General features: G+C 44.1%; 1 protein-coding gene across 10 annotated transcripts in view; it reads right to left on the minus strand.

The window, feature by feature from the left end:
- PCDH17 (protocadherin 17) overlaps positions 1 to 27,696 on the minus strand; it is a 204,395-nt gene that overhangs the window by 101,761 nt on the left and 74,938 nt on the right. For 7 of the 10 annotated variants that reach the window (XR_007244204.1, XM_048492748.1, XM_048492747.1 and 4 more), the window contains exons 2-3: positions 12,232 to 12,290; positions 11,884 to 12,056 (exon numbers count right to left, since the gene is read on the minus strand). The exons of 1 other annotated variant lie outside the window; for it this stretch is intronic. Coding sequence is in view for 8 of the 9 variants with exons in the window: in XM_048492748.1 (XP_048348705.1) it covers positions 11,884 to 12,056; positions 12,232 to 12,290 (232 nt within the window). In the remaining variant the exon portion in view is untranslated. Of the gene's footprint in view, positions 1 to 11,883; positions 12,057 to 12,231; positions 12,291 to 27,696 lie in introns of those variants that run through there. 2 more of the 10 variants (XM_048492746.1, XM_048492755.1) reach the window with 2 other exon arrangements.

The following is a 27,696-nucleotide window of genomic DNA, read 5'->3' on the forward strand; positions in this document are numbered from 1 at the left end:
AGAAGAAAAGAACGACTCTGTGGGCACATTTAAATTACAGATTTGTATCCATAGTTTTCCCCCACAGGATATTGGAAACTGCAATTTGGTTAAGAGTGCTGAGAACTATGATGCGGATCCCTCACGCCCTGCCCAGGCGCTGTGGGTTCCCGGGTTCCCTGAGGTGAAGGAATTACGGTTAAACCAGTTTAAATCCAAGATGTAGATATGCCTGTGTGTGTTTTATATAACCAATAAAAAGAACAGTGCAGCTACTCACTTCCCCTGCTGATATTTGATTAGATATATGAGCTCTTAAACAGCAAATGAGTTTCATGGTGTTTGCCCTGAGAGCTGTCAACTGATTCATGCAAATCCCCTTTCTGGGTGCCTCTGCTTTACTTAGCTCAGTGTGGCTCTGCAATGCTTCCCGTGTTGCTCAATGAAATATCAAAATATTGGTAGCCAGTTTATACACTGAGGACATTCTACAAATGAAACCCAAGGTTTAATGGATCTCCTGAACAAAGACTCTTCCTTCTCCCTTCCTTAATAAGTCCTTCCAGTTCAGAGGGCCCCACCTGAGCTTCCTTTATACTTGCCCATTCTTGGTGGTGGCTGCTTTGATTTCCCAAAGTGGAATTACGTGTTTCTTTTCAAATTTGAACCTATACTGCGGCCTATTAAACTGCCTTTGAAGAACGCACTGAGGTGGCTCATTTAGAACCACGCAGAGAAATATTCAGGAATATTTGGAGCAGTTTTTTAGATGAACAATAAATATTTAACGAGTAGGGTTGCCAGGTTGCAGCCTTCTGGCGCAAAGAAACTGACATCTTTAGATGCTCAAGTATTTACAAAACCTCTACGTTTCATCACAGTTGTGTGTGGGGGTTTTTTGTAAACACTAGAGCACTCGCACTATGTCACTTCTGTTTTTTTAGCAGAAGTGATGTTAGTACCTTGGTTCACTGCAGGCAGGTGCTGCACCTCCCTCTCAAGTTTCTCCTGCTGGCACCTCAGATGTCTGTGTGTAAACTGCCACCAAGTCACAGACTTATATCGACCTCAGCAAAAGACTTTCAAAGCAAGTGATCAAGCAGAGGTGATTCGTAATTGCCTCCCTCTGCAGAGTTTTCTTTGGTGGTCTCCCTTCCAAGTACAGACCCTGCTTAGCTTCCAAGATTTGATGAAATTAGGCTGTACTATACCATTCCCCATCCTAGCATCATAGATGCAGGTAGGCAAGTAGCTAGGGCAGGGGGCTTCAAACTATGGCCCTCCAGACGTTCATGGACTACAATTCCCATCAGCCCCTGCCAGCATGGCCAAGTGGTAGGGCTCATGGGAATTGTAGTCTATGAACATCTGGAGGGCCATAGTTTGAAGACCCCTGAGCTAGGGGGACAGGCATCCTTATACAATGAGGCTGAAGTCCTTAGACTTGGCCCTGTTGACTCATTTGTTACTCTTTGTATTTTGTATTGAGTCCAAGTAGGATTGCTGGACCTTTGCTGGGGTGAGGAACCCCCTCCCCAATTTAGGCCCCCTCCCTTTGATCCTATGCAACTGTCTGGTAAAAGTCTTACCAGGGTTAAAATGAGCCTCAAGACCAGTGGCAGTATGACATCACTTCTGGAAATGACATCATCACATCCGTGACATCAAGGGAGACACTATGGTATCTGGGCAAAATTCTCTGGTAAAAACACCCTCTACCAGAGAGTTTTTGCCAAAATACCAATGTCGCGAACGTCATGATGTCACTTCCAGATGTGATGTCACATTGATGCCAGCCTCCCTCCACAGATGGTAAGTTCCCCACCCCCTATTCTCTGTTGGCAGCCAAGGAACACCTGGAAACCCTACATCCAAGCTAATTTTCATCACAGTTTCAAGAAAGAATCTTGGAGAAGCTGTGCGCAAGGATCTAGCTAGTGCCCAGTGGCTCTCTCCTTGCCTGGGCTGCGCTTGTCGGCTGCGGGCCCGCTGCAGCCTGATTGCTGCTTCCTTCATGGAGAGAGCCGCCAGCTGCTGGCCGCAGCAACCGTGGGGGTGGGGTGGGCGAGCGGTTGGCTGGTGAGCACCCGGCATGGCTGAGGAGCTGCTAAACGTGCTGCTGCCAGGAGCTGGCTCTGTCTTTACGGCGCCCATCTGAGTCGCCTCCTTCCCTTTCCAGGCCCTCTGCCTTGGGAGAGCAGGAGGCAGCCTGCGGGGGCGGGGGGGGGGAGTAGGTGTTGTCCCTGGGCACCATTTCCCCCAGATATGCCTCTGAGAAAGTACATGAGGGCCCAGTAATGATCCTGCTTGTATAAGTGAATGGGTTATAAGTATGTCCTTATTGTTACCTGTCATGTTATGGAGGGTATAAATTGCTAAGGTGTGTCCTAAGTTATGCTCCACTGAGGTGTATTTTAAGTGCCAGAGCTTTCACTTCCCCTTTTCTAATTGGATCACTAGGTTTTCTGCATACCAGTCTAGGATCCAATTCACAACTTACAAACAAATTCCGTTTCTGACAGGGTGCAAATACAAACAACAACCGGTGCATTGAAACAGCAAATTCATGTCAAAACCTCTTGAAGAGATACATTGAGCAGGGTTCATTTGGGGGTTTGAATTGAAACAGGACTTTGGAGGGAAGGTTGCCAGGATTCTCACTGATGCTCTCAATGGGACAAGAACTATTTTTAATGCTGTTACATTGATGGAGTGGTGTCATAACCAGGGAAAACCTGGAACTCAAGCATTCCTCTCTAGGAGTTTCTGGAAACCTTATGGTTTTATCATAGAGTTTCCAGTCATTCCTAAGGAAGTATGATGTCATTTCTGGAAGTTTCCAGAAGTGATATCATGATGTCACTGAAGGCTGCTGCCCTCTGTCCCCATCTCCACAGTCTTCCACTAGTTGCCATGCCACACATCCCCAGTTGGGAGGCAGTCAGTTTGCAGAAAACATGAACCCGGAAGGAAAACCTTCCCCATAAATAAAATGTGGAAGAAATTTTATAACCTTCTAACTTAGAGGTGGACTTAAAGTGTTCATGGGGAGGGAAAAGATTCTAGCTCTGGACTGTGGCTTTGACAGAAGCAAGGCAAACATGAAAAGGGGCACATAATTTGTTTTGCCATTACACCAGCCCATGATGGAAGTGCATTTGGGAAATGTCTTTCCTTTCCTGACACATTTCGACAAGCTCTCTTTTCATGAGGGTGATGCTTCTCTCATAGTCTGCCAAAGAATTAAGTGACATGAATGGCCTGCATAAGCCGGTCTTATGTCACATTCCTTGGCACACACTCATTTTGTCTGATAGGCAACATACGAAGGCCATGCCTTGAGCCATTCTTATGCGCTGGAAATGGCTGCCACAGTGCCTATTACAATCAGTCGCTTCCAAGAGTCTGCATTGTAAGTGATGTACCCTACAAAATAACAAGACAAGTAAAGATCAACGAAGACCATTTTGGGAGGGAAGGAGAAGAGGAAGACCAAGAGGATTGTCCTTCAAATGTCTTGGGGGTGTCCTGCAGACCCCCCAAAAGTGATGCTTCAGGGCCTTGCTTTCCTTGTAACTGAGGTATATTCTGCACAACCAAAATAAACCTATCTCCACATTATTTTTCTCCACAGCAGGAACAAAAATAAAGCATTTGAGAAGACACACCTTCCCATGTGCGTTACTTTTCCTGCCCAATTTAAATCTTTTTTTACTTCTGGTTTTTCCCTGCCGGCGATGTGCCACTTGCCTGCACCATTATGCCCACCATTTTTTGAAGATCTCCTGGTGCATTTGCTCTGCAGGAATTGCAGCTGCCTGCCTTTCTCAGGAATAAAGTGCATGATTGAACTCAGCTCTTCTTGCTGATTTTGGCAATATATAGTTTTCCCAGGGTTTTTTTTTTCAGATAACATGTCTTTGAAGCTTCACAGACTTGATATGAGACTTCATATTGAGTCTGTGAATCTTCGAAGACATGTCATCTAAAATTTTAGAAACAGGGAAAACTATATATTGCTGAAATTGGTAAGAAATGTTGAGTTCAATCATGTACTTCATTCAGTAGAAAGGCGAGGCGGCCATGATAGCTGCAGACCAAACGTCTCAGGAGATCTTCACAAAATGGTGGGCGCAACGGAGCAGGCAAGTGGCAAATTGCTGGCGGGGGGGAAATGAAAGAAAAAAGATTTAAGCAAGGTGGGGAAAATCAACTGGGCTGCTCTCCAAACAGCATTGGGGAAAGTGTCTTCAACCCGTCCTGCAGGGATAAAAGATCACTAGTTTAGTGAAAACTCTGGGTTGGGAGAAAAAACCCGACCTGAAGACGTCTTTGGGGAGAAAACTGTGCAGAGTTCCTCCCCAATATGCTTCTTCTAATGTCCTCAGGAGATTTTATTTGTGCTGTCCAGAAATGACCTCTAATCTGCTATCTACATCTTAGCCAGTTGGAGATAGAAAACTTCAAGGAAAAGGGGGTGCCCTATCAACTGTCAGATACCCTCCCCAATTTAGTAGCAATTCTATTGCTACTAAAAAGGAGCCACCATTGTATCAGAAAAACCAGAAAGGGAAGGTGATATATCATTGTGTGGAGAGTGGCTAAACCCATTAACTCTTCTATATTGGGAACCTAAAGTGAGTCCAAGCTATGCTTCTAAAAATTAAATGCAATGAAAATAAACCCAGAATTATTTGTGCATGTATGTCTTTCTCATCCAATAGAATATAAAGTTTTTTAAAGATGGAACAAAAATACAGCAGTATTAATTCATACCACGTAGCATCAGGATGTTAGTTCCTGCGCATTCATATATATTCGAACTATTATAGATTCTTAGCACATAATTTCATATTGTATATCTCATACATAACCATAACAAATTATAATGAATTGATTCTCTTTTCTTATAGATTGTCTCCTGAATATACCAGCATTAAATGTCCTAGCAGAAAATCCTTGTAGGTTCAAATAGAATATCCTTATTATATATACCGTAGTTGAACTCGATTTAGGAAAATGCCAACAGTGAAGACGATGTTTGCTTCGTAATCTATATATATATAAATCTATCAGTGTGTTTTCTGCTAACAGGTAATCTCCCAAACTATTGGACCAATTGCTTTGAAATTTTCACACAACATCGCATTCGCGTGCGGCCAGGTTTCCATACTGTTTCCACACCTCCTGTTGTGTACATGTCACAACCGTGCCAGTTATTGTGTACATGCCACACCTGTGACAGTTGGAACCACAGTTCTCCTTCCGCAACAGCGCCATCTGCTGGCCGTCAAAGCTGGCCGTCAAAGCTGGCCCTCTGATACAAGGGCAACAACCATGCCTTCCTTGAAAACCACTGCCATTTGGAGTGAAAGGGATGGGGGTCCGCCATCTGGACATGGCCCACCCACCCTAGCGGAGGAAGGTGAAAGTGAAGGAGGGTCCGGGGGTTTGCTGGACCAAATGCTTTGAAATTTGAACACAACGTAGCCCATGCTTCCTAGCATGTTTTAAGCTAGGTAATTCGCCTGCAAGGGAAGGGAGTGAAAGGGCCAGGGCCAGCCACCTGGACATGGCCCACCCACCCTAGCAGAGGAAGGGGAATGTTAGGGAGGGACGGGACAGGGTGCCATGCAAGGGAACGGGAGGGAGGGGAGCGAGGGGCCCCTTGCCCCTCCCCTCCCCTCCCTTGCAATCATTGTGCAATGACACATTTTCGAACCATTCGCTTCCCCGTTTCTTTCTTTTCCACTTCACCAGACTGAGCCACAGCAACACGTGGCTGGGCCCGCTAGTGATATATATCCCCTTCTCTTTCTGGTTCTTTTTCTATTGCCACAGCAATCTGAAAGTGGACTCATATAATGTTTTATAATAATGAGGCCTTGGGTCCTGTCCATGTTGCCACATTTAACACCCAAAGGGCCAATGAATTGGGGAAGGTGGCACACTGTTCCAACCCAAATGCACACAAAACACACAAATCCACAGAGAAGGGTTCTGAGACATTGGCTTAGATCAGGAGATACTAACTATGCTTTACTTAAACTCTGGTCCATGTGATGGTAAAGGCTGGTCACTCCAAGGACGATACCTACTTAAGGCATGTCAAAACCAAAGCTGAACACTGGGGGTTGAATTTGGTTAATTAAAGAACTTTTAAAGTCTTGACTAAATGTTGCATGAACAGAGATATCGACACTTTCCGCACAAGCCTTTTAAAATGTTTTTAGGTAGGAAATAAAATGTTTCCTTCATGGTGTTCCACTTTGTTTTTACCCCCAAATGTTTTACTTCCAGCCTCAAAAACGTTTCACACGAATCTCCTTTTAAAACAATTCTCTCATTGAAACATTTTGAAAATGTCTTCAGCTGCTGTGCACTCAATTGACCACATTTCCCAGATTTCTCTGTTTCCTGGAGCTTCCTCCTCGGCACCATTTTTTTTAGCTCACTCAGCTCCCCCCCCCCCCCAGCTGTTTATTTGCAGCAGTTCTCTCTTTGTTCTTTTATTGGGGGGGGGGAGAATCTTCGAAGCGGCAAGTATATGAGGAGTATAGAATTGCAGCATGAGGCTGTGAAGTATCGGAGCATCGATTCAACACAGAACTCAAAAAACAAAAAAAGGGAAAAATCATGGGAATCGTTTCAAGGGGGTGAGTACAGACATTCATTGTTGTAAAGAGGAGGATCAAAAACGTTTCAGAAACGTTTTAGGGGTTTGTGTGAAAAGGGCCATCCCGGCTCAACCCTGTCTTATTTCCTACCCTGATTCACCCTCCAAAGCAGCCATTTTCTCCAGAGGAATTAATTTGTGTATTGTGGGAAACAGCTGTAATTGCAGAAGATCTTCAGACTCCACCTGGAGGTTCATCGTCTCATTTATTCACTTGGGGATGGTGCACTTGATGTCAAGAATCACCAACAATCTGCACCTCGTGGCTTAGCCAGCTGAATGGCAGCCCGCATTTCACAAATCTGTCCAATAAAGGTCAATAAACTCAATGTAACATGAACTTCTGTCTGTATTTTCTTGTCTCCAACTCTCATATTGAGTTTTTTTACCTTTATTGAAACAATTTGTGAAATGCAGACTGCCATTCCGCCGGTTAAGCCACATGGTGCAGATTTTTGGTGATTACCCACTTGAAAATTGGCACCCTCTTTCCTGAGTGGATCTTTGCTGTGGGCTGGGCGACTAGCTGGATCTTGTCAGGGGAAGTACAAAAACAAACAGACTGGTCTTTATGGAGGCCAAGAAGGAGTTTCCCAAACCAAAAACGGTTTATTTAAACATCATAAAAAAATGAGACATAGAAAAAAAACTGTTAGGTGGAATTATTTGCCTTGCAGATTAGTAAACATATGGAAGAGGCCACCCAACAAAGCCAGTGAACCAGAGAGCATAAATAAGTTTGTGAGACAGGCAGGCATTTTTAGAAAAAAGAGGAAGAAAATGTTGAAGCGAGGAACATTCAGAGGGGAGTCCCTGCTTATTACACAAGACGCTGTCCCAATGATTACCCAAACTCTTCCAAAGATTCTCCTCCTTTAGGCCACCTGCCAAGATTTATCAAAGCTCCCCGCATTTTTTCGATTATTCTCCCTCTGTTTACCATGACCAAGGAGGTCGGCACAGAAGAAATTTCGCTGTCTGCAAACATTACAGTCTCTTTCTGTTTGCTACATCTGCGCTAATGCAGTGTATAATGAGGGACAGTACAGACCCAGATACCAGTGAGTTTCACAAAACAAGTTTACTAGCTAAAAAGAAGGGTAAACATGGAGAAGACAATAATGAACTCTATCTTGTACTGGCTGCATTGTTACACTAGCCTCAGCACATGACTGAAACAGGCCCACTACTCACAGGGCCTTTCCCCACTTTTTCCTCGGCCGCCGTCGCTGCGCGCAATTCCCAGCGCGCGGCATCCCTGGCGCGCACCCGGGCACCCCCACGACCCCGCGCTCTGCGCGGGGTCATCAAAAGGCGCCCTTTGCAAGAGCACCAGGGATGACTCGCGCTGAGGGGGCGCGACAGCAGTAGCGTCGGGGCGGCTGCGCTGTCGCTGTCCCTCTCGTGGGGAGTGCCGGGGGACCCCGCGCTACTCTCCTCAAGTAGCGCGGGGCTTAAGGTAAGTGGGGAAAGGCCCCAGAACAAAGAAACAAAGGTTAACTTTATAACTTTATACATGGGCTCTCAGGCATATAGTCAATGGCTACTAAACTGGCCAATAACCAACTGGTCAGCTTATTAGAAAGTGACCTCAGCATCTTGTTTACATACAAACAGACTGTTAACACTTTCATGAGTGGTTGTGGCATACACTTGTAATTCACAACACTTTGTAAGTAAGACCTTTTTCAAGAGCAAGGATTCCTGGGCTTTCTTCTTCATGTCCTTGCTCTCTTAATGCAGCCTTGGCAAGCAAAATAAGGATGGATTCTGCCCCTGGCAAAGCAAGAGAGGATTTAGCAAACTTGTCCAGGCTCTGTTCTAGGTCTCAAGCCAAGCTAGACCTGGGCATCCTTAGGTTTTGTTACCCACAGTACATTGCTTTGGCTACATACCTACATTGACTTGATCTAAGAGAACTTACAATTATTTTAAATTAAAATTTAGCGGCAGTCCAAAGATATATAGGCTAATCAGTCCCTATCAGGAACTGTATTTCACGTAATGAAATTCTCTTTGTTTATCTCCCACAAACATCTACAGCTTGGGCATCATCCTTCTATATATCAGTTCTTATTCTGTGTTTCCCATCGTAGAAAGTAAAGGGTGCTTGCCAGAAAACGTTCCTTTTTCTCAGTTTTTATATTTCTAAAGAAGTCGATTTAGTGATATTGAATGTGTTTTAATTACTGTGGCATTCGCTATGTATTTGGAAAAGTACTTGCTGGGTAAAAAAAAGAGATCAAAAATGAAAGAGTTCCTTTAGAGACAAAAAAAAAATCTACTTCTGCATCTATACACGGATCAATGTCCAATTATAAGCCAAGACGCAGGATTGTAAAAGAGGAAAAGGGGAAAACATCACCTTTGGAGTATTTATAAAATGGAAAACAAGGTCCCCAGTGAAGTCATCCCTCAAAGTTGTAGACAATACATTATGAAGCAACATCCCAAATATTCTGCACAGAAGACTATCATCTTGCATTCTTGACATGATCAAGCAAATGAAGTCAAGCGAGTATTTCTTGATGAATGTGGTACACAACCCAGGCTGTGCTGGAGGCAAAAATCTAGTTCTAATTAATCACCAATTAATAGAAAACTTAGAAAGTATTTCTACTCAATTATAAATATAGCTTCTCATTAAGAAGGACTTAATTAATCAATTTTTAAAACATCCTCAGAGCTGTGAATCATTCCCCACACAACAAGCTGAAATGACTAACCAAAAATGTGGAAAAGCTGGCGCTCAAAATAATTCCGGCTGCATTTCCTCCTTCCTGCCTGCGATAGGCTATGCACAAAATGTGCAACACGCACACGCACTGAACACACACCTGCTCTCACATTTACAGATGGCACCGTCAGCTGAGCTGGCACCATTAGGAAATGGTGGGTTTCTTTTGAAATAAACAGCACTTACGATTAGCATAAACTACCGTGGAAGAGACTCATTTCTTCTTGCGAATTGTCCACCAGGACAGAGCGGCCACTGCTGAATAAGACTCAGAGGTATCTATCAGCAACTGGTTTGGAATGAGTGAACTTTACAAGGTGGGGCCTCGAGATGTCCTGGAATTACAACTGACCTCCAGGCTACAGAAATTAATTTCCCTGCAGAAAATGGCAGCTTTGGAGGATAGACTCCGTGACATTACACCCCGTCAAGGTCCATTCCATCCCCACACCGCACCCTCCCAGTCTCCACGGCCAAATCTCCAGGAATTTCTCAGTCCTGAGTTGGCAACTTTAACAAGAATTTAGGTGCAACCATGTTACATCAGACATATGGTTCCACTTCCATTTCCACCACTGGTTGGTCAGATGCTGCAGAGAATCCCACGAGTAGGACCCATGGGCAACAGCCATCCCTTGATGACTGCCCCCCTTCCAGCATCTGACAACAAGACCATTTTGCCTCTGAATCCCAGCTAACAGCCCAGGCAGACCTGTCCTCCATAAATTAGGCTCAACACCCTTTTAAATCATTCTAAGCCAATGGCCATCACAACATCTTGTAGCAGCAAGAACAATCCAGCAAATTCAGCTGCTGTGTTGCTGCCCTGTGAGATGCTGAGATATGATGGTTTGCTAATTGTCCTTCTGGAAACCCCAGGAAGATGATGGGGCCCTTCTCAATGATGGAAGAGCCAGGGGGGATTGGCATCATGGGAAGGCAGAAGGTCTATCCCTTGGAAGTTGCCTTTGACATTTGCAGGATGTGTCATGCCCTTCAGGCTGAATCCATGTGGCCTTGGTGACGTCTCTATCCTACTTGTGTTTGAGCCCTAGGAATAAGCCCCAGAATTAATCTCTGCTGCATGCCAGAGTTGGGTGGCACAGATTCAGAGGGTTCCTCAGTTCTCCCAGAAGAGGCAAGCCTCTCAGATCGTTACAATGAAATGTTACAGAATTTTCCCAGTCAGAGTCTGTTCCAAGGACTGCCAGCTGCTCGGCAACCAAGCTCAGCAGATTGTGATTTGAGTTGTCATCGCTGGATCATTAACAGCCTCCTCCTCGTTATGAAGGTTTCTTACTTCCCCCCTGCTCTGCTTTGGGATGGGATCCCATGCCTGACATTAAGCAGATCCATCTCAGAAGTAAGAGCCGTGAGGTAGCCATATATTAGAGTCCTTTTAAAAAAATTCTACTCATTCTGTTTCATCTGTACTAAAAAATGGAAATACACAACCCTACCGCCAGCTGCTTCCCATAAGCGTGCTTCCAAAGGAAAGCCTGGGTCTGATGAAATTTCTGCTACCGTGCATAAAGTGCTTGAGCTAACGGTGCCCAGCCCAAGCATACGGGGAGAGGACGCATGATCATAAAAGCAAATCCACCATGACTCTGCCAATAACGTAAGAGCAAAATGGCTGTAGGCTGAACGTTCTTACAAATCCCCAAAAATCTAAATCTATAAACCAGAATTAAACTGTAGGCTTGCCATTTGCCCACTCTTGGCCCTGATCCCCTGCCCTCAAAAAACTGAGGGAAAAATGGCCAGAAAAGGTCCTCCTTAGGGATGTTCTAGGAATTTCCAGATGTCTCTATAGGCTTTATCATAGAGATTAGTGGAAATTATCTGACGTTGCACCCTCCCCAAATCCTACCTTTTCCACGAGTGCCCTCGAAACCGCCTGGCATTTGCCAAGACATGGCTGGCAACCCAACTTTTGGCACACCTAGTTGTCTTTGAACAGTAGACCCTTCTACCATAACAGAAATGGTTTCTGAAAACTGCTTTACTTTTTAAAAAGCTAAAAAACCGTTTGTCACTTGGCACAGGGAACTTCTCTGTAAGAAACACAAAAACTCCAAAGCCCTCCTAGGCATGGGCTGATCTTTGAATCCAGCACATAATCTAATATTGGGATTAAACAAAAATAAATCAGCTTGGGAAACGGGGCGCCATTTTAACTTTCTACGAAACAGAACTTAAAAGTGCACGGGCATACATGTTCAAACCGCAAAGGGACACCGAGCCTTTTTTTTGTCTTTTTGTGCATCAGCCTGTCTACAAAATAGCCAAACAGGTGCTCTATTTTATCTTTCTAGTCAATAAAAATATAAATATATATATGCTGCAGGTTTGCTAGAAGATTTACAGTTTCTCCTGACAGCATTATCAATGCAGTTCCTCCAAAGTGATAAACGGTCCGAACAGCACTAACAGGTTTCTAATCATTGCTTAAGCTGCAGACTTTTCAAGCCTGGGCCATTTCACTCACCTTGTTCAAGTGGCTGGCTTTTAGTCGAAGTCGTTTTCATCTTGAGAGCCTCCCTCACGGACATATCACAGCAGGAGCCTTTGTTAGTATCTTGGTCACTGTCAGCCTGGTCACTGTCCCCGTGCCCGCTATCTCTCAAGCTGGCCCGTTCTGGGTCCTTGAACGTGGAGCTACTGAAATATGTGCCAGGAAAAAGAGAGAGAGAGAGAGAGAGAGAGAGAGAGAGAGAGAGAGAGAGATATGTGAAAGTTGTATGCACTTCTCTCCTTTGGAATTGTAGTCTCTGGCAAAGCAATTTTGACAAGAATGCAAATTGGGAAGCCGAGAAAGTTATTTAATAGGCCTTACCTTTGAACAAACTGCTGCCTGCTGCCCATGTAATTGGGCTCTGCGGGAAAATTGTCTGTCTGTGAAAGAGAAGGAAAAAAAAAACACATCGAGTTGTGCACTGGACAAATCTCCTGCGGAGCAACAAGATTTCCTAGAAGAGGAATGATTAATAATTCAAAATAAATAAATAAATTCCCCCCCTCCTTAATCTTCAAATTTGTACATTTTAATTAAACTGCAAAATGCTGGTATATAATTATGCACTCGGAACAATTAAGTGATCCTGGTCCACAAATTACCTGCTAAAACAAACAAGGAAGATTTACATAAGTGACAGGGAAATATGGCTTGTAATTAGCTGCTTGGCAAGCTGATTGCAAGCTGATAGTTAGGCAAGTTCAGGAGGGCCCCCCGGATGACTTGTGGTGACGAAACACCGGTGTTCTTAGAAGGCCTCGAGAAATTATTTTAGCATGCACTGTCCCTGGGTTTTCTTTATGCATCCAAACCAAAACAAAAGTAAAATAATAATAAGTGCTAGCCTAGTATGTCATCCTCCATGGCAATTTTTCATCTGCAGGATTCATTCATTCATTTTTTAAAAAAGTTTATTATCTTGTGTAAGTCAACAGCCCTGGCCCCTGCCTGGTGGAACACGCTACCACCAACTATCCGGGCCCTGCGGGATCTTGGAGAGTTCCGCAGGGCCTGTAAGACCGAATTGTTCCACCAGGCGTTTGGAGGGGCCGGCCGCTGATGCCCCCTCCCCTTTCCCCCTCCTTTTCCTTACATTCTGGGTTCTCCGCTTCTCTGTTTTATTTTCCAGGGTGGATCTATGAAGTTCTGTTTTTACGATTGGATGCCAATATAACATTATTGATTGCTGTTTTAATGGGGTTTTATTGTACCTATTGTTTTATTGTGTTGTTCACCGCCCAGAGCCCTTCGGGGGAGGGGCGGTATATAAAACCAATTATAAACAAACAAACAAACAAACAAACAAATAAAGGTGACCTACAATATAAAGTACCGAAAACCCGAAAACCAGTATCAAGCAACCAAACAAAGCAAAAAGAATAAACACTGTACTGTTGGCTACAATAATATGTAGAGCAAGTGAATATGCCTGTGAAATATTTAATATGGAATCAGCTAAGAAACAGGTCAATTATATTAACATACAAAGGTTGTTAGGATTCCTTTGTATGTTCGTATAATTTATTTTTGTTTGTTAGCTGCATTTTATATTAAATATTTCACGTGCATATTCACCTGGTATACAGATCAACATAGCCAATAGCACAGGGTCTTTAATATAAATTATTACAAAAACACAATAAAAAAAACAAATGATCGTAAAACCCATAAAGAGTGACTGTTTTAAAACTTCAGTTAGGAATTCCATTAATAAAACTGTACTAATCATATGCAGTCAGCTTGAAGATCAACAATGAGGGGGGGCAGCACATCTCCCTGGGTAAGTTGTTCCATTATTCCTGGGCTGCCATGGAAAAGGCCCTCTCTTTAGTGCCCACCAAATGAGCATCTTTAATAGGCGGGACAGTCAAGAGGGCATCTCCCTGTGATATTAAGCACTAGGCAGAAATGTATGGGAGAAGACAGTCCTTCATGCACTTTGGGCTTTATCTTAGGAAGCCTTGGTTCAAGTGATCTGTCCCTTCCTCAGGCTTTCCACAGCCTGAAGGAATGGAATTGAGCCACATGTTTGCCAAGCTGGGGGTAGAGGCAAACCCTGGTGAATTTGTTGAGAGCCAGGGTACTAGGCTTGACCAGGTTTTAATCCTGTGGTTGGGGGCAGGGGACAGAATATAGACCTCCTGCCTCGAAAACCCTACTGGGTCATGATAAGTCCAATGTGACACATCAGCATGTTCCACTAACTATCAGAAAATGTATTCCTATCAGGAAACGTACTTCTCCTCATGAATTTAAATACCCAGTGATGTGCTACTACAGAAAATCTCTTATTGGGTGTGGTATCACACCGTGGCCTCACAAACAAGTCAAGCAGTCCAAAAACAAGAGAAAAATCTTGGAATGGCAGCCGGGAATCATTTCAAGGGGGTGAGTGTAAACATACATTGTTGCAATCAAGGGGGTCTGAAAAAGTTTCAGAAAAGTTTCAGGGGATTTGTGTGGAAAGGGTCATCGCCTCTTCCAGGTTTTCGCTTGAAGCTATGTAATGCTATTGTGCTGACGACAGCTTGCCTAACCCCCAGACTCCCACTAGTCAAGGCCCGAGATGAAAAATTTCTTCCCCCACTGTTATATGGGCAGATATATGCAGGAATATCTGCAACAGAAATCAATGCTGTTTGCTCGAGAACACAGCAACCAGTATTCACCCCAACCACAATCATGGAGGAAGTCTGCCCCTTACAACTTATTCTTGTGAACTTTACGCAGGAAGATTCAAGAGCGGAACCCAGGATTAGGAGTATATTAGGATGAAAGGCTTTCAAAACGTCAATTTACAGAGCAGCAATTGTGGGCTGAAACCATTTCCCCCTCACACTTAAAATGCTTAGCAATATCGTCAAAGATCACGACTTCCAGGTCAGAAATACAAATGTGCCCAGGCTGCCATGCTTGGGTGTGTTTCCAATTTATAATATTTTTTTCCTTCCCTAAAATGTTCTTCTAAGGCTCTGAATGTTAAAAAAGGAGAGAGAGAGAGAGAGAGAGAGAGAGAGAGAGAGAGAGAGAGGTCCCGCGCATGCCCTCCTGAAGTAGAATTCAGGTGACAAATTATGTTCAATGTGGGAGAACCTTTCAAGGAGAAGCTAAGCAATTCATGCAAAAATTGGAAAGAGGTTCTTTGCTTCCAGCTGAAATTTAGTCTTGGACTCTAATCGTAGCTCAGATACGGCTGTGCAGAAGCACCTGAAGAACGATTCTTAAGATTTTTTGGCAAGCCTGTGTAATCCTTTTTTTAAAAAAAAAATAATCCCACCCACTCTCCAGAGAACTTGCTTCCTTATTTTATCTTCACAACAAACCTGCCAGGAAGGCTTCAGCGTAATGTGGGGATTTAAACCCAGATCCCAGTTTGACCTCTGCACTTCATGGACTCTAAATATGGGCAAACCCAGCCAAACCTTGTGAACATCAGCCAGCAATGCCTGATTTTGTCTTGACCAAGCACAGGGAAACACCCAAACCAACAGAAAAGAAGTTTTAGGGGAAGGGAGTCGTTTTGATTTGTTTTAACTTGTTTTCTGTAAGCCCTTTCCTACCCCCTTTATGAGATGAAATAGCGTGAAAATGGTATAAAAGCGCTTTAATAATGCTTAGAATGTTCTCATCCTGAGTTCAGATTGGAGCCCAAGGATGAGTTACAAATTTAGCAAAGTAGCAAAATTCATTTAGCTATCAATCCTTCCTCTTCCTGCTGGCTCCAAGCGAGTAACAACCTTTGAAACATTTAAGGAAAATCCCTTCCACTGGAGCTATTTCGCCATTTAAAGGGACCCCGTTTCCCCATTAAGTATTTCCTGCATCATTTCCTTCACAGAAGGGAGCTTCAAGGGAGCATCAAGGTGAGACAACATCCCTCAAGAACTTTTTTTTCTGTGTGTCACAGACCCCTGAACCCAAAGGGGGCTTACAAGTCAAATGGATGCTGTGGCTTAGCGTCAGTCACATGGGCCCCTTCCGCACACGCAAAATAATGTGTTTTCAAACCACTTTCACAACTGTTCGCAAGTGGATTTTGCTATTCCGCACAGCTTCAAAGAGCACTGAAAGCAGTTTGAAAGTGCATTATTCTACATGTGCGGAATGAGCCATGGTAACTTTTTGCACAAACCTTTTAAAAATGTTTTGAAGAAGAACATAAATTTTTTTTTCCCATGGAGTTCTGCATTATTTTTTACCCCCAAACATTTTATTTGCAGCCTCAAAACATTCTACATGAATGCCGTTTTAAAATGATTCTCCAGTTAAAACATTTTGAAAATTTCTTCAGTTGCGGTGCGATCTGTTGACTGTGTTTCCCATGTTTCTCTGCTTCCCTGAACTTTCCTCCCTGGTGCCGTTTTCTAAGCTCACTCCGTTCCCCCTTGCTGGTTTATTTCAATCATTTCCGATTGTTTATTTTTTAAAACAAAATTGGAAGCTAATCTTTGATGCTTTGAGTATATGAGGAATTGAGAATCGCAGCAAGAAGCTTTGAGGCACTGAAGCATCGATTTGGCACAGAACGGGGCGGGGGAGAGAATCATACAACGGCGGCCGTGGATTGTTTTGAGGGGATGAGTGCAGAAAAACATCGGGGTAAAGAAGGGGATTGAAAACATTTTTCAAACGTTTTGTGCAGAAAGGGCCAGTGACAGTTGTTATGATGCGGTAGTAGCTGCTGCCAAAGCAACATTTTAAAGAAGTATACACATCCAATCAAATTTCCCGTAGCCAGGATGCATAAAAGCCCCACGTGTCCCTGCCCACTTGCTACAAACATTAGTGGCCATCAGGAACATTGTAGGCGCCCTGGTGCCCATGCGAACCATGTCAGGGGTGACTCCTCTATGTAGGGTCGCCCCAAACCATTTAGGACATTAAAGGTTAGCACTGGTCAAGGAGTCTATCAGAATGCTGTAAGAAGCCAGTTCAGACCAAGAGCACAGCGCACAGCTGGAGTGTATCTCACCTGGAACACTGATCTGTCCCATGGTTGGTTGGTTTTTTAATGTCAGTTTTCTATTTGCGATATTATAGCTTCCATTGAAATTATTACACCTTAATGTATTGTTGAAGGCTTTCATGGCTGGATTCAACTGGCTGTTGTGGGTTTTCCAGGCTGTGTGGCTGTGGTTTAGTAGACCACAGCTACGCAGCCCAGAAAACCCACAACAACCAGTATTACACCTTAGTTTTAGAGCAGGAAAATCCTATTTACAAAGTACATACATACATAAATAACAACAACCTTTATTAGGCATTTAGATACATAAATACATAAACATGGTGGTGGGTTATTTCCCATACTGGTAGTGCTCCAAAGCCCTTCCCTTTGACCTACCAGGGCTGCTCACCTGGAATTCCCTCCAGCTCCCTTCAGTTGACTATTTCAGATATCAACCTTATTGTATATTTAAGGAATGTGGGAACAACCTTTGTTTATGTGTAAGGCAGGATGCTTCAAGGACATCATCATGTTCCTTAAGAAAGGAAGATGTTTCCTATGGGCAGGACAAAGCTCCGGAACGTAAAATAAACATTCTTGATAAACTTAACAAATTCTGACATTAGGAACTCAGATGCCAAAGATATGCATTCCATTTTTTTTTGGATTTAAAAGCAGGACTTCACGGCTATGAGGTATTCACAAATCCTCCAGTCATTTCTTTGAAATTCCACCTGGAAAAATGGCAGTCGTGGACTCAAGCACAAAGAATGGAAGAGAACTATAAAAGCTGTTGGTTGACTGTACCACTTTGGACAAGAACCGTACCATACCATTACATGACCCTCTGCCAACCTGCCAGTGCTCAATGTGCGTTTTTTTTCACCTCCGTGGTAAAGCATTTAACGATTTCACACTCCCCTCACCTGCAGTGAAGTGGTGCAATCCATAACAGTTTCATTATTTTATTTCCTGTTAATGTAAACCAAGCCTCTAGACCAGCAGAACACACCTTTGCAAGATATAAACTTCATTCATGCTGACCGGATGCCACTTACCAAAAATAACCTTTCAGATTGCAGTCAAAGGATAACCACACTTGCTACAGTTCCGAATGGTATTGTTGCCTGCTAGCATTCGCCCGAATTTCACCACTTCTAAATCCTGGCACATCATTCCACCTAAGTCACAAAAAACTCCACTTTCAGACTATTTATGTTGGCAAGCTTGAGTTCTCTCTCTGAAATTTCCGAGAAAAGAAGCCCGGTCCTGATGAATAGTCTTCAGCAATATCACGCTGGCATCAGTAAGCACTTCTGAAAAACTGGTCAATGCAAATAGCACAAATAATTCAATTTTGCTGTATTTTTTTAATCGGGTCACATCTGTATCTGCCAGTTAAGGGACAACTCAGCCACAGTAAAATTTCATTTCATAGGCAGTGTATTTAAATCTCTCCCACAGAGATCAATGGACCTTTTCAGAAACACTTAATTTGGGCTAGAACATGTCTGAAGGCTTTACTTAATTAATTATGGGGGTCAATTTTAAATGGCAGCGCAGAGTGAAAAGAATGCTTTATTGAATTTTTGGTTTTTTGCAGCAGCGTTATTTGAATGTGCTACATTAAGGAACAGAAAATAACGTATTAAGAGAGGGCCCTTCCTTCGAACGGCGAGTTGAGATTTCTTAAAATCGAAAGCCCTTTCAGAACATCCTTTGATATGCTTAGAAAGACACCTGCATTAAGATTTGAGTAATGTGCCAACTTGTTTAAATTTAATAGAGCACAGTTAATTGATTAATTGGCTACAGGCAGATGATTTATCAGTTGAAAGTTCTTAATTAATTGATCCCCCCCCCAAAAAAAATAATACCATGTGTGAGATGTATTTTTAAATCCCCTTGATTTCATGGGGAAACTGTTAAGCTAAATGCTGAGGTTCTCCCCCATGAAATAAACAGGATTTCAACTTGCCTATTGCTGGCTCAGCCATAGCTTTGGGTTTGTAATGCCCCTGTAATAATTAGCTGAATGAGTACAAGATAACTAACTGCAGAACAGAGAGTATTTACAGTGATGTGGAGACCAGCCAAAACCGGGAACTGACTCTCCCTTGTATTATCTACTACTAGAGCCCCTTGAGAAAGAGAGAGTTGATATCTTCCGCAGAATCCCATCCACTGTGCAGCCACCCCACAGCCTCTTGCAGCTGAGTTGGACAAGGGATCTACTGTGTTCAGCAGCATTTCATTCCGCGCCTCTCTGCCAGGAAGCAGCTTCGAACTCAGCAACGTTTTCCCCAGACTCTGGTTTGCCATGTGAGAATTGGTCGCAAGCAGGCCGCACGATGCACAAGATCAGCCGGGGCAAAACTGACCACAATCCCTGCCCAGTATTCTGAACAATCTTTGATCTGAATACCAAAAGTGCACAAACAATGTATCCTGTACACTCCTCCCACTTTTCGAGGTGGTTGGGAGATTTAGAATCTAGAATGTTTTACAGTTTTAGGAATGGATTTATAGTGGTTTTGCTGTCGTGTTGTATGGGATTTTATTATGGCTTTTATTGTGACCCACCCTGAGATTGTCATAAAAAGAAGGGAATAAAGCAAAATATGACTGACTGACTGACTGAACGAATGAACGAACGAACGAATGAATAGCAAAGTATTGGTACCAGTTGGCTGCTTTCATCGTTACTTCATTCTTTCTTCCTAGAGCAAAGGGTCAGGTAAGTTGCAATCTAAACAGCCAAATGGAACCCACATAACCATTTTTTTTCCTCTGCATTCCCAATTTTTTAATTACTATTCCAGAAAAAAAAAATGAGTGAAACTAGGCATATGTGACTTAGAAAGCAAAGAATGATCCTAGATCTGGTGGGAGAGAATGGCCCCTTCTGCACAAACCTTTTAGATTTTAGGCAGGGAATAAAACATTTCCTGCTAGGAGTTCCACATTGTTTTCACCCCCAAATGTTTTATTTGCAGCCTCAAAACATTTCAAATGAATGCCCATTTAAAAAGATTCTTTGGTTGAAATGTCTTCAGTTGCCTGTGCAATCTCTGTAAGACATTTCCCACGCTTCTGTGCTGCCCCTGGACTTCCTCCTCGGCACCATTTCCTGAACTCACTTTGTTTCCCGTTGCCTATTTTTTTTGCAGCATTTCTCTGAGGACTTTTTAAATTCTTTTTTTTGGGGGGGGGAACCTTCAAAGCATGTGCATATGAGGTGCAGAGAATTGCAGTACAAGGCTGTGATGCATTGAAGCATCGATTCCAGAGGCGTAACAAGGGTTACTGGTGCATCCTCCGCCCCGCCCCGCCCTGCCCCGGAACGCCCCTGTCCTGCCTCCAGAACACCCTCTCCATTTTTTTACTCTTTGTGGACCAATATTCAAAGCATCAAGTATATGAGGGGTACAGAATGCAGTACGAGGCTATTGAAGCATCAATTCAACACAGTTTTTTTTAAAAGGAAAAATCACATAATGGCTGCCAGGAATTGTTTCCAGGGGGTGTATGTGAACAAAACTGGGAAGACTGAAAACGTTTTACAAACATTTTACAAATCTTCAGGAGATTTGAGCAGAAGGGGCCATAAAGTTCTCCCGGAGAAGATGGCTGCTCAGGAGATTGTACCCCATGGCATAGAGGTAGCCAGCCTAGGGTGCTCCAGATGTTCATGGACTACAATTTCCATCAGCCCCTGCCAGCATGGCCGGGGGCTGATGGGAATTGTAGTCTGTGGACATCTGGAGCACCATAGGTTGGCCACTCTTATACCCTCCTGAGGTTCCTCCCCTCTCCAAACTCTCCTCCCAATCTCCTGGAATTTCCCATGTTGGAATCGGCCACCCAACCTCAGACTCCCCAAAAAGCCTCCCAAAATCTGCAGGGATACATGATAAAATTTTGCCACCGGAATCACCACTCTCTCCAAAGAGTGTTATCAACATCCCAGGCTGTTGTTATTATGCTTCCAGTTTAATGACCACATCTGGATGGCCAAATGATTGTTAAATGAATGCAACTGGACACATCCTGCAGAGCTGACTTCCAACCTGTTCATCAACAAGCCAAGGAACTACTGTGTTTGGACTCTGGGAGGATTCTATCCGGTGTCCCACAGGGCAATCCTAAATAGAGTTGCACCTTTCTAAAGTAATGGACTTTGCTCAGGATGGCTCTGCAAAATATCCATGATGTTTCCCTCACGTATCCCATCTTGGGTCTCTGGCTTTCACAGCTTGGAACCAAGTGAACCCAACCCAGTTGCCAGCTCCAGATTAGGTAATTCTTGGAGATGTGCAGGTGGAGTCTGAGGAGGAGAAAGTCCTCCCTACGGTATAATGCCACAGAATCTACTCTCCAAAGCAGCCATTTTCTCCAGAGGAATTTAACCTCTGCAATCTGAAAATCAATTGCATTTCAGGGAGGTCTCAAAGGCCCATCAGGGTACGGTTGCCAGGCAATGCCTGACAACTGGTGGGAAGGTTTTGGTGGGAGGCAACGTCTTGGGAGCAATATTTAAAAGAAAAATAAGACCTTATCTATTTTTTGTTTGAACCATAGAGTTTTGACCATAGAGTTCTTGGTGATTCCTACAGCCATCCACAAGTGACAAAGGTAGATGTAGGAATCACCAGGGATTCCATGCTGAGAACTTCCTATAAGTAAATGGGGCCTTATTTTTCTTTTTAATTTTTCTGACCAGGACAATTGTGCCCCAGTTTTTGACTGCCTATCAGCTGGGTGTTTGTGGCAAGGGCTGCAATTACTTAGACATTTTTAATCATCAGTGGGCAAATGAGAGCCCAACACCTGGTGCTGGGCAACTCTAAACCCAGTTCAGTCCACCGGTTATGTGGCCTTCCACAATCCATTGTTGACTGGTGTGGTACTAAGCTCTCATAAGCCATTTGGGGTGTGGGGGTGTGTAGATGGCTACATTGAGACATTTGGTGGTTTTTGAGTTGGAGTTATTTTCTGTCTGCATTTGAGCCAAAGATAAGCTCAAATGTTGGAGGCTGAACAGTTTCATGTGACTTAAATGACATTTGGGAAGCTTCATCTTTTGCTTGGCTGGCTGAATAGGGCCAAGTTCCTTTCATGCGCGTGAGTTAAGTGTCAGTTCTCGTGTTATATTTTAAAGACATGGGTACATTTGCATGAGTCAATCCCATCTTTCAAAACCATCTGCAAATGTAATTCAGGATGACACACGCAAGCTGCTCAGAGATTAGACCTGTGAACTTCAAAGCTATTGTGATAATATTCTGAATTTAGAGACAGACCTTTGCTTAACAAGATATTGAGCCAGAAAGATGGGAATTGGAAGAGCAGCCCTCATCAGAAACTGAAAGAAGCCGAACAAAGATGACAGAACTTGACCTTCTCATATGAAAAATGGTTCTTTTTTCACTCATAATGGTTTCACTTACTGAACTTAACTATAATGAGAAGAATGGCTTCCACAATCTTCCTTAGATTTCCTCTTCTCTAAGTAGAGTTGCTGACTTTCCTGTGGGGTATGGAGATCTCCTGGAATTACAACTCATGACCAGATGACAGAAATCACCCCCCGCCCCCGGAGGAAATGGATACTTTGGAAGGCAGGATCCATGGCATTATACCAGTTGTCCTGCGCCCGGGGCGGGGTCCCCGCCGGGACCCCGGATGCCAACCCACCTTCCCCTGCCCGGATGTTGGAATTACCGGCCTCACTCCCGTTGTCCGGGGAGTGGACTAAGTGGGACAGCCGCTTTAACCACAGCTTGTGCCGGCTGCCCACAACTGACCCAGGGACCGCAAGAACCCAGGCAGGGAGAGTAAGCTATCCTCCCTGCCTGCCTGAGGGCTGCTGACTTCTGCCGGCTTTCTAGTCCCTGCCCTCTCCGTCCGTTCACCAACTCTCCTCCTTTCCAACGTCTCCCTCCCAGAAGCTGTCACCCTTTTCCTCCATCCTCCCCCCTCTCCTCCTTGCTGTTCCTCCACGTTTTCTCCTTCTCCTTCCTCCCCACGCGCACACACCCTCCTTCCCTCCGTCGCGCCTGCCCTCCCCCCTGTGGTGCCGAGGTTCCTCCCTTTTATCCCCTCTGTCGCCAACCTCCGGCTTGAAAACCCCGCCCCCGCACTCAGTCCGACCGGGCTCAGCTGGCCGGGCTCGTCTGGCCCGGCATCTCTGGCGTGCCACTTCCCCGCCTCCGCACTCAGCCCGACTGGGCTCAGCTGGCCGGGCTCGTCTGGCCCGGCCTCTCTGGCGTGCCGCTTCCTGCTGCCGCGATCTTCGCCGGCCCGGCCGGCCGGCCCGGCCGCAGGTGAGATGGCAGGGAGTTGCTCCGCCCCCTCGTCGCGCCGGCGACCGGAGGCGGCCATCCGCGGCGGGCCGGGGCGCGAGTCCTGGGAGGCGGCCGCCCGCGGTGGGTCGGGCCACAAGTCCGGGGAGGGGGTGGGGGCTACCCCCGCTCCCGGACACCAGTGATGGCGAACCTTTTCCAGACTGAGTGCCCAAATTGCAACCCAAAACCCACTTATTTATTGCAAAGTGCCAACATGGCAATTTAACCTGAATACTGAGGTTTTAGTTTAGAAAAAACGGCTTGCTCTGAGGCACGCATTTCTCAGGAGTAAGCTTGGTGAAGCAACCATGAAATGCTTCGAATGGGTGAATCACAACCCTAGGAGAGTTTACCTAGAAGCAAGGCCAGCCTAGATATGTGTGTGTGTGTGGGGGGGTGATTTTCCACACCCTTTACATGACGAACTCTGTGCACGCGTGCCCACAGAGAGGGCTCTGAGTGCCACCTCTGGCATGCGTGCCAGAGGTTCACTACCACTGCATTATACCTTGTTGAGATTCTTCCCCTCCCCCAAACCATACCCCTAGGCTCCACCCCTAAAATCTCTTTTCAACCTGGAGTTGGGAATCTTAAGGCCCCTTTTGCATAGCAACTGTATAAGGGGGGCAGTCGGGATAAAGGAACCTGTTTTCTCCTTGTCACATTCACATGCATTCATGCAGGCAGTGATTTGAGCCTACAGAAACAATCCAGCTTGCTGTCACACCTTCTCATGGGGATGTGTCTATTTTTTAAAATCACTTCCCGTCCATGCGTAGCTATGCAGGCATGCACAAATGAACCCCGAAAACCATGCGGATGTCCCACAATACGACCATCTGCACCTGCATAGCTCTGCAGATGCAAGCTGCAAAAAAAATGTTAAAGAAAAAGGGTGACAAATAAAACACCTCATGCCTGGCAATTTATAACCCAGGATTTTTTTAAAAAGACTCCTGTTTTAACGATTTTCAAAAAAACCTGGGTTGGGAGAAATAACATGAGGCAGACTCATTTTGGGGGTGGGATCTGTGTGAAGTCCCCCCCCCCCAAAAATAGATTTAATAGTGTCCTACACCTGTGCTTATTGGTCCATGAGGAAGGGGCCTTAATGCCACAAAGTACTTTAAGTGACAGGCTCATTCCCTGAGGTTATTTTTTAAATTATTTAAATCTCCCTTCTAAAGATGTTTTTGAATTTGTATTTAATGCCACAACATCTGCAAAACTCATTTTTGCTCAGAATTGGAAGAATATCACCCTGAAGAAGTAGGATTGCATAGAGAACTTAAAAGAATGTATTTATGTAGGTAAACTAATTTGTCTACTTCATGGCTGAATGTCTGATAAATTTGGAAAATGAAATACTTCCCTATCTAGAAGGAGAAATTAATGTTAAGCATGCATATTTGATGTTTTTGTCATAGTTCTGTAGTTTATGTCTTAGAGTTTTGTTTGTATCAGTTTCATGGTTACATTTGAATATTAAAAAATAACTCAGCTGCGCCATGGCTGAAGTTTGTTCTGTGTAGCGCATAAACATAGACAGTGCCAAACAACTGTGAAGAAGTGGTGCTTGGGGGTACAATTCTAAGACAAGGTAGGGGTATTCAGCCCTTCTTTTGCTTACTTTTCTTCACTCCAGTTTGCTGCTCAGAGCCAGTAATATTCTAGCAGGACTACTATACTCTGGCCCCTTCCCACATGCAGAATAATGCACTTTCAATGCACTTTGCAGCTGTGCAGAATAGTAACATCCACATGCAAACAAATTTGAAAGTGGACTGAAAGTGCATTATTCTGCTTATGCGTAAGGGGCCTTTGTCTCACCAAAGGATCAAAGGCCCCTTCCGCACACGCAAAATAATGCATTTTCAAACCACTTTCACAACTGTTTGCAAGTGGATTTTGCCATTCCGCACAGCTTCAAAGAGCACTGAAAGCAGTTTGAAAGTGCATTATTTTGCATGTGTGGAATGAGCCAAAGTGAAATTGTAATTTCATTCGAGTAGTAACTTCATTTGAGATGTACAACACATCAACATTAAATTTGACAGTTTGGGGGGCAGAGCTTATTGGAAGGGGACGGGACTTAAAGGAGCATTTCGGGAATGTTTAATTAATATCTAATGTGTATTTTGACAGAAATGTGCATGAGGGGCACGTGATAAAAGTGATGTTCCCATACGCCCAGATACTGCTGTCCAAAAGCAGTCTAAGGAAATGTCTGATAATTATTCTGCTTTGGGTTCAAAATCATTTTTGATGGGAGGAGAGGTGTGAGGATTGCCACATGTAGCAAAATTATTTTAAATTACCTAAACTGGTTGTTTTACAAACAGTGAGGCTCCTGTTACCATTTTTTCCCTACTTACATGGGAGAACTTAACAAAGGCGTGCAAGGTGTCGTGGGTTCAATCTTCCCCACACAAAAAGAGGAAGTTTGGCAGAGAGGCTCACAGAACACACGATGCCGCCGTGTGCCGGGCTAGTAAAAAAATATGGAGATACGGAAATACCCAGAACAGCCCAGGCTCTCCTTTCTGACTGCAGAACACATTCTTTACCCTCCTGCTGCTGCAAAGATGCTCATTTTGAGTGAGAAAATATCTACATGCCAGCTGGGTGATCTCGGTCTAGACACAGTTCTTCGGAGGTCTCTCAGCACCCCCCTCTTTTCAAACACTTCCAGCAGTGCAGTCTTTTGAGAAGGAATTACGGAAAGCTGTGCTTCTGTCATAAGTGACAGAGGGCGAGTGGTTCACAACACTTTCCTATTTGAGAAAGACAACTGTGGCTGTTTCAAAGCACTTTCACAATTGACCATTCATGTGGGAAAGTGGGAACATGTAGAAAAAGTTTTCAACTTCCAAAAAAATAGCCTCAAAGAGCCAAAGCATAGCTCTTCCGCATAGCAGAGGAGCCTGTAGCTGAGCACAGAACAGACCATGGACCATTCAAACACCAGCACTGACCAAATACAAACACATTGGCACAGATATCCTCCAATCAGACATTCTCCCTTCCAAGTTCTACAAGGGCACCAGTATCCCCCAATCAGACACATTCTACAAGTACTCCAATGGCCCAAATACACACTCCTATAAGTGTAGCCCCCTTCCAATAAGCCCCGCCCCCAAAACTGCCAGCTATGATGTTAATATGTTATATGTCTCTAGACTACTCATTCGCCACATGCTGGACCAACTTTGTTTTAGAATGCTCTGTTTGGGTCCTAATGTATACCTAATTCTGTTAGGTGGGAACTCAAACCCAAAAGGAACAGTCTAAAACAACGATGGTCCAACATGTGGAGAATGAAGTTACAGTTTCACTTTAATCTTTTGGTGAGACAAAGAACAATCTGGAGGAAGACCAACTGCAGGAGAAAAATAGAGGGGAGAAGAAGAGCCCAGCATTTCTTTTCACCTCCTATTGCTTTACAACTCTAAACCTACCTGCATTCTCAGTGGAGCTCTGCAGTCATAATTAGGAGTTGTGATTTGGTAAAAACAGAATCATCCAAAATCCTGGGAAAAATATTTGTCGGAGTTTTTTATTGAAAAAAATTCCAGGAAATTCAGCAGAGCCAAATAGACTAAGAGCTGATAATTGCCACTGAGGCCTATAGGGTTACTGCAGGATTCATGAACTGGACAACTGCAAATAGTGCTGTAATAAAGGAAAGAGCCCAAAATAAGATTGTAGTTGCTATGGAGTCCAATAGCACCTTAGAGACTGACAAGATTTTTGGAGGTACAAGCTTTCAAGAATCAAAGTTCCCTTTGTCCAATGGTTATGGGTAAATCTCTTAGATAAGTGTCCCTTTTCATATTCTCCACCTTGGAAGCACAATTCACTAGCATGGGTTCCGCTCTATCCACTCCGCATGCCACCCGCATCTATGGTCTTCAGAGGCATGTCATGATGAGATGTGTTTCTCTCTATGGCACGAATAAGGTGTTTTTCTCTTCAGTGCCTTGGAGAGAAAACACATCACATTGTGACATGCCTCTGAAGATGCCAACCATTGATGTGTGAAACATTCGAGCAAAAACTGTCAGACCATGACCGCCCAGCCCCCCAAAACCCCACAACAGCTAGTTGATCCCAGCCATGAAAACCTTCAGCAATACAAGCAAAACAGATGTTTTTGGTACCTCAGGATTAATCCTTTGCATCTTCACTGAAAGGACTTAGCTATGCTAGAAAGGACTTTTGAAGAAACCTCTGGAGATCATCTGGGTCGGTGCAGACTGGGACAGATGGACCAGGGTCTTTGAGGGGCTCCCAAGAATACATTATAATTACTTCTAGGTTAATTTTAAATGACTTTTTTTCTTTTTGAAGATGTCACTGCCAAGATTACTTTACCAAGGCAAAGAAAGGAGTTGGAAAACAAAGAAGCTCACTTTTTACTTCTCTGTTGTCTTCTCACTGGAAAAAAAAAGTTTCCCCAGCTGTGTGAAAAGCAGCCTGAGTGGGTTTTCT

The sequence above is a fragment of the Sphaerodactylus townsendi genome, linkage group LG04 (assembly GCF_021028975.2).
Source record: "Sphaerodactylus townsendi isolate TG3544 linkage group LG04, MPM_Stown_v2.3, whole genome shotgun sequence".
Taxonomy (NCBI): Eukaryota; Metazoa; Chordata; class Lepidosauria; order Squamata; family Sphaerodactylidae; genus Sphaerodactylus; species Sphaerodactylus townsendi.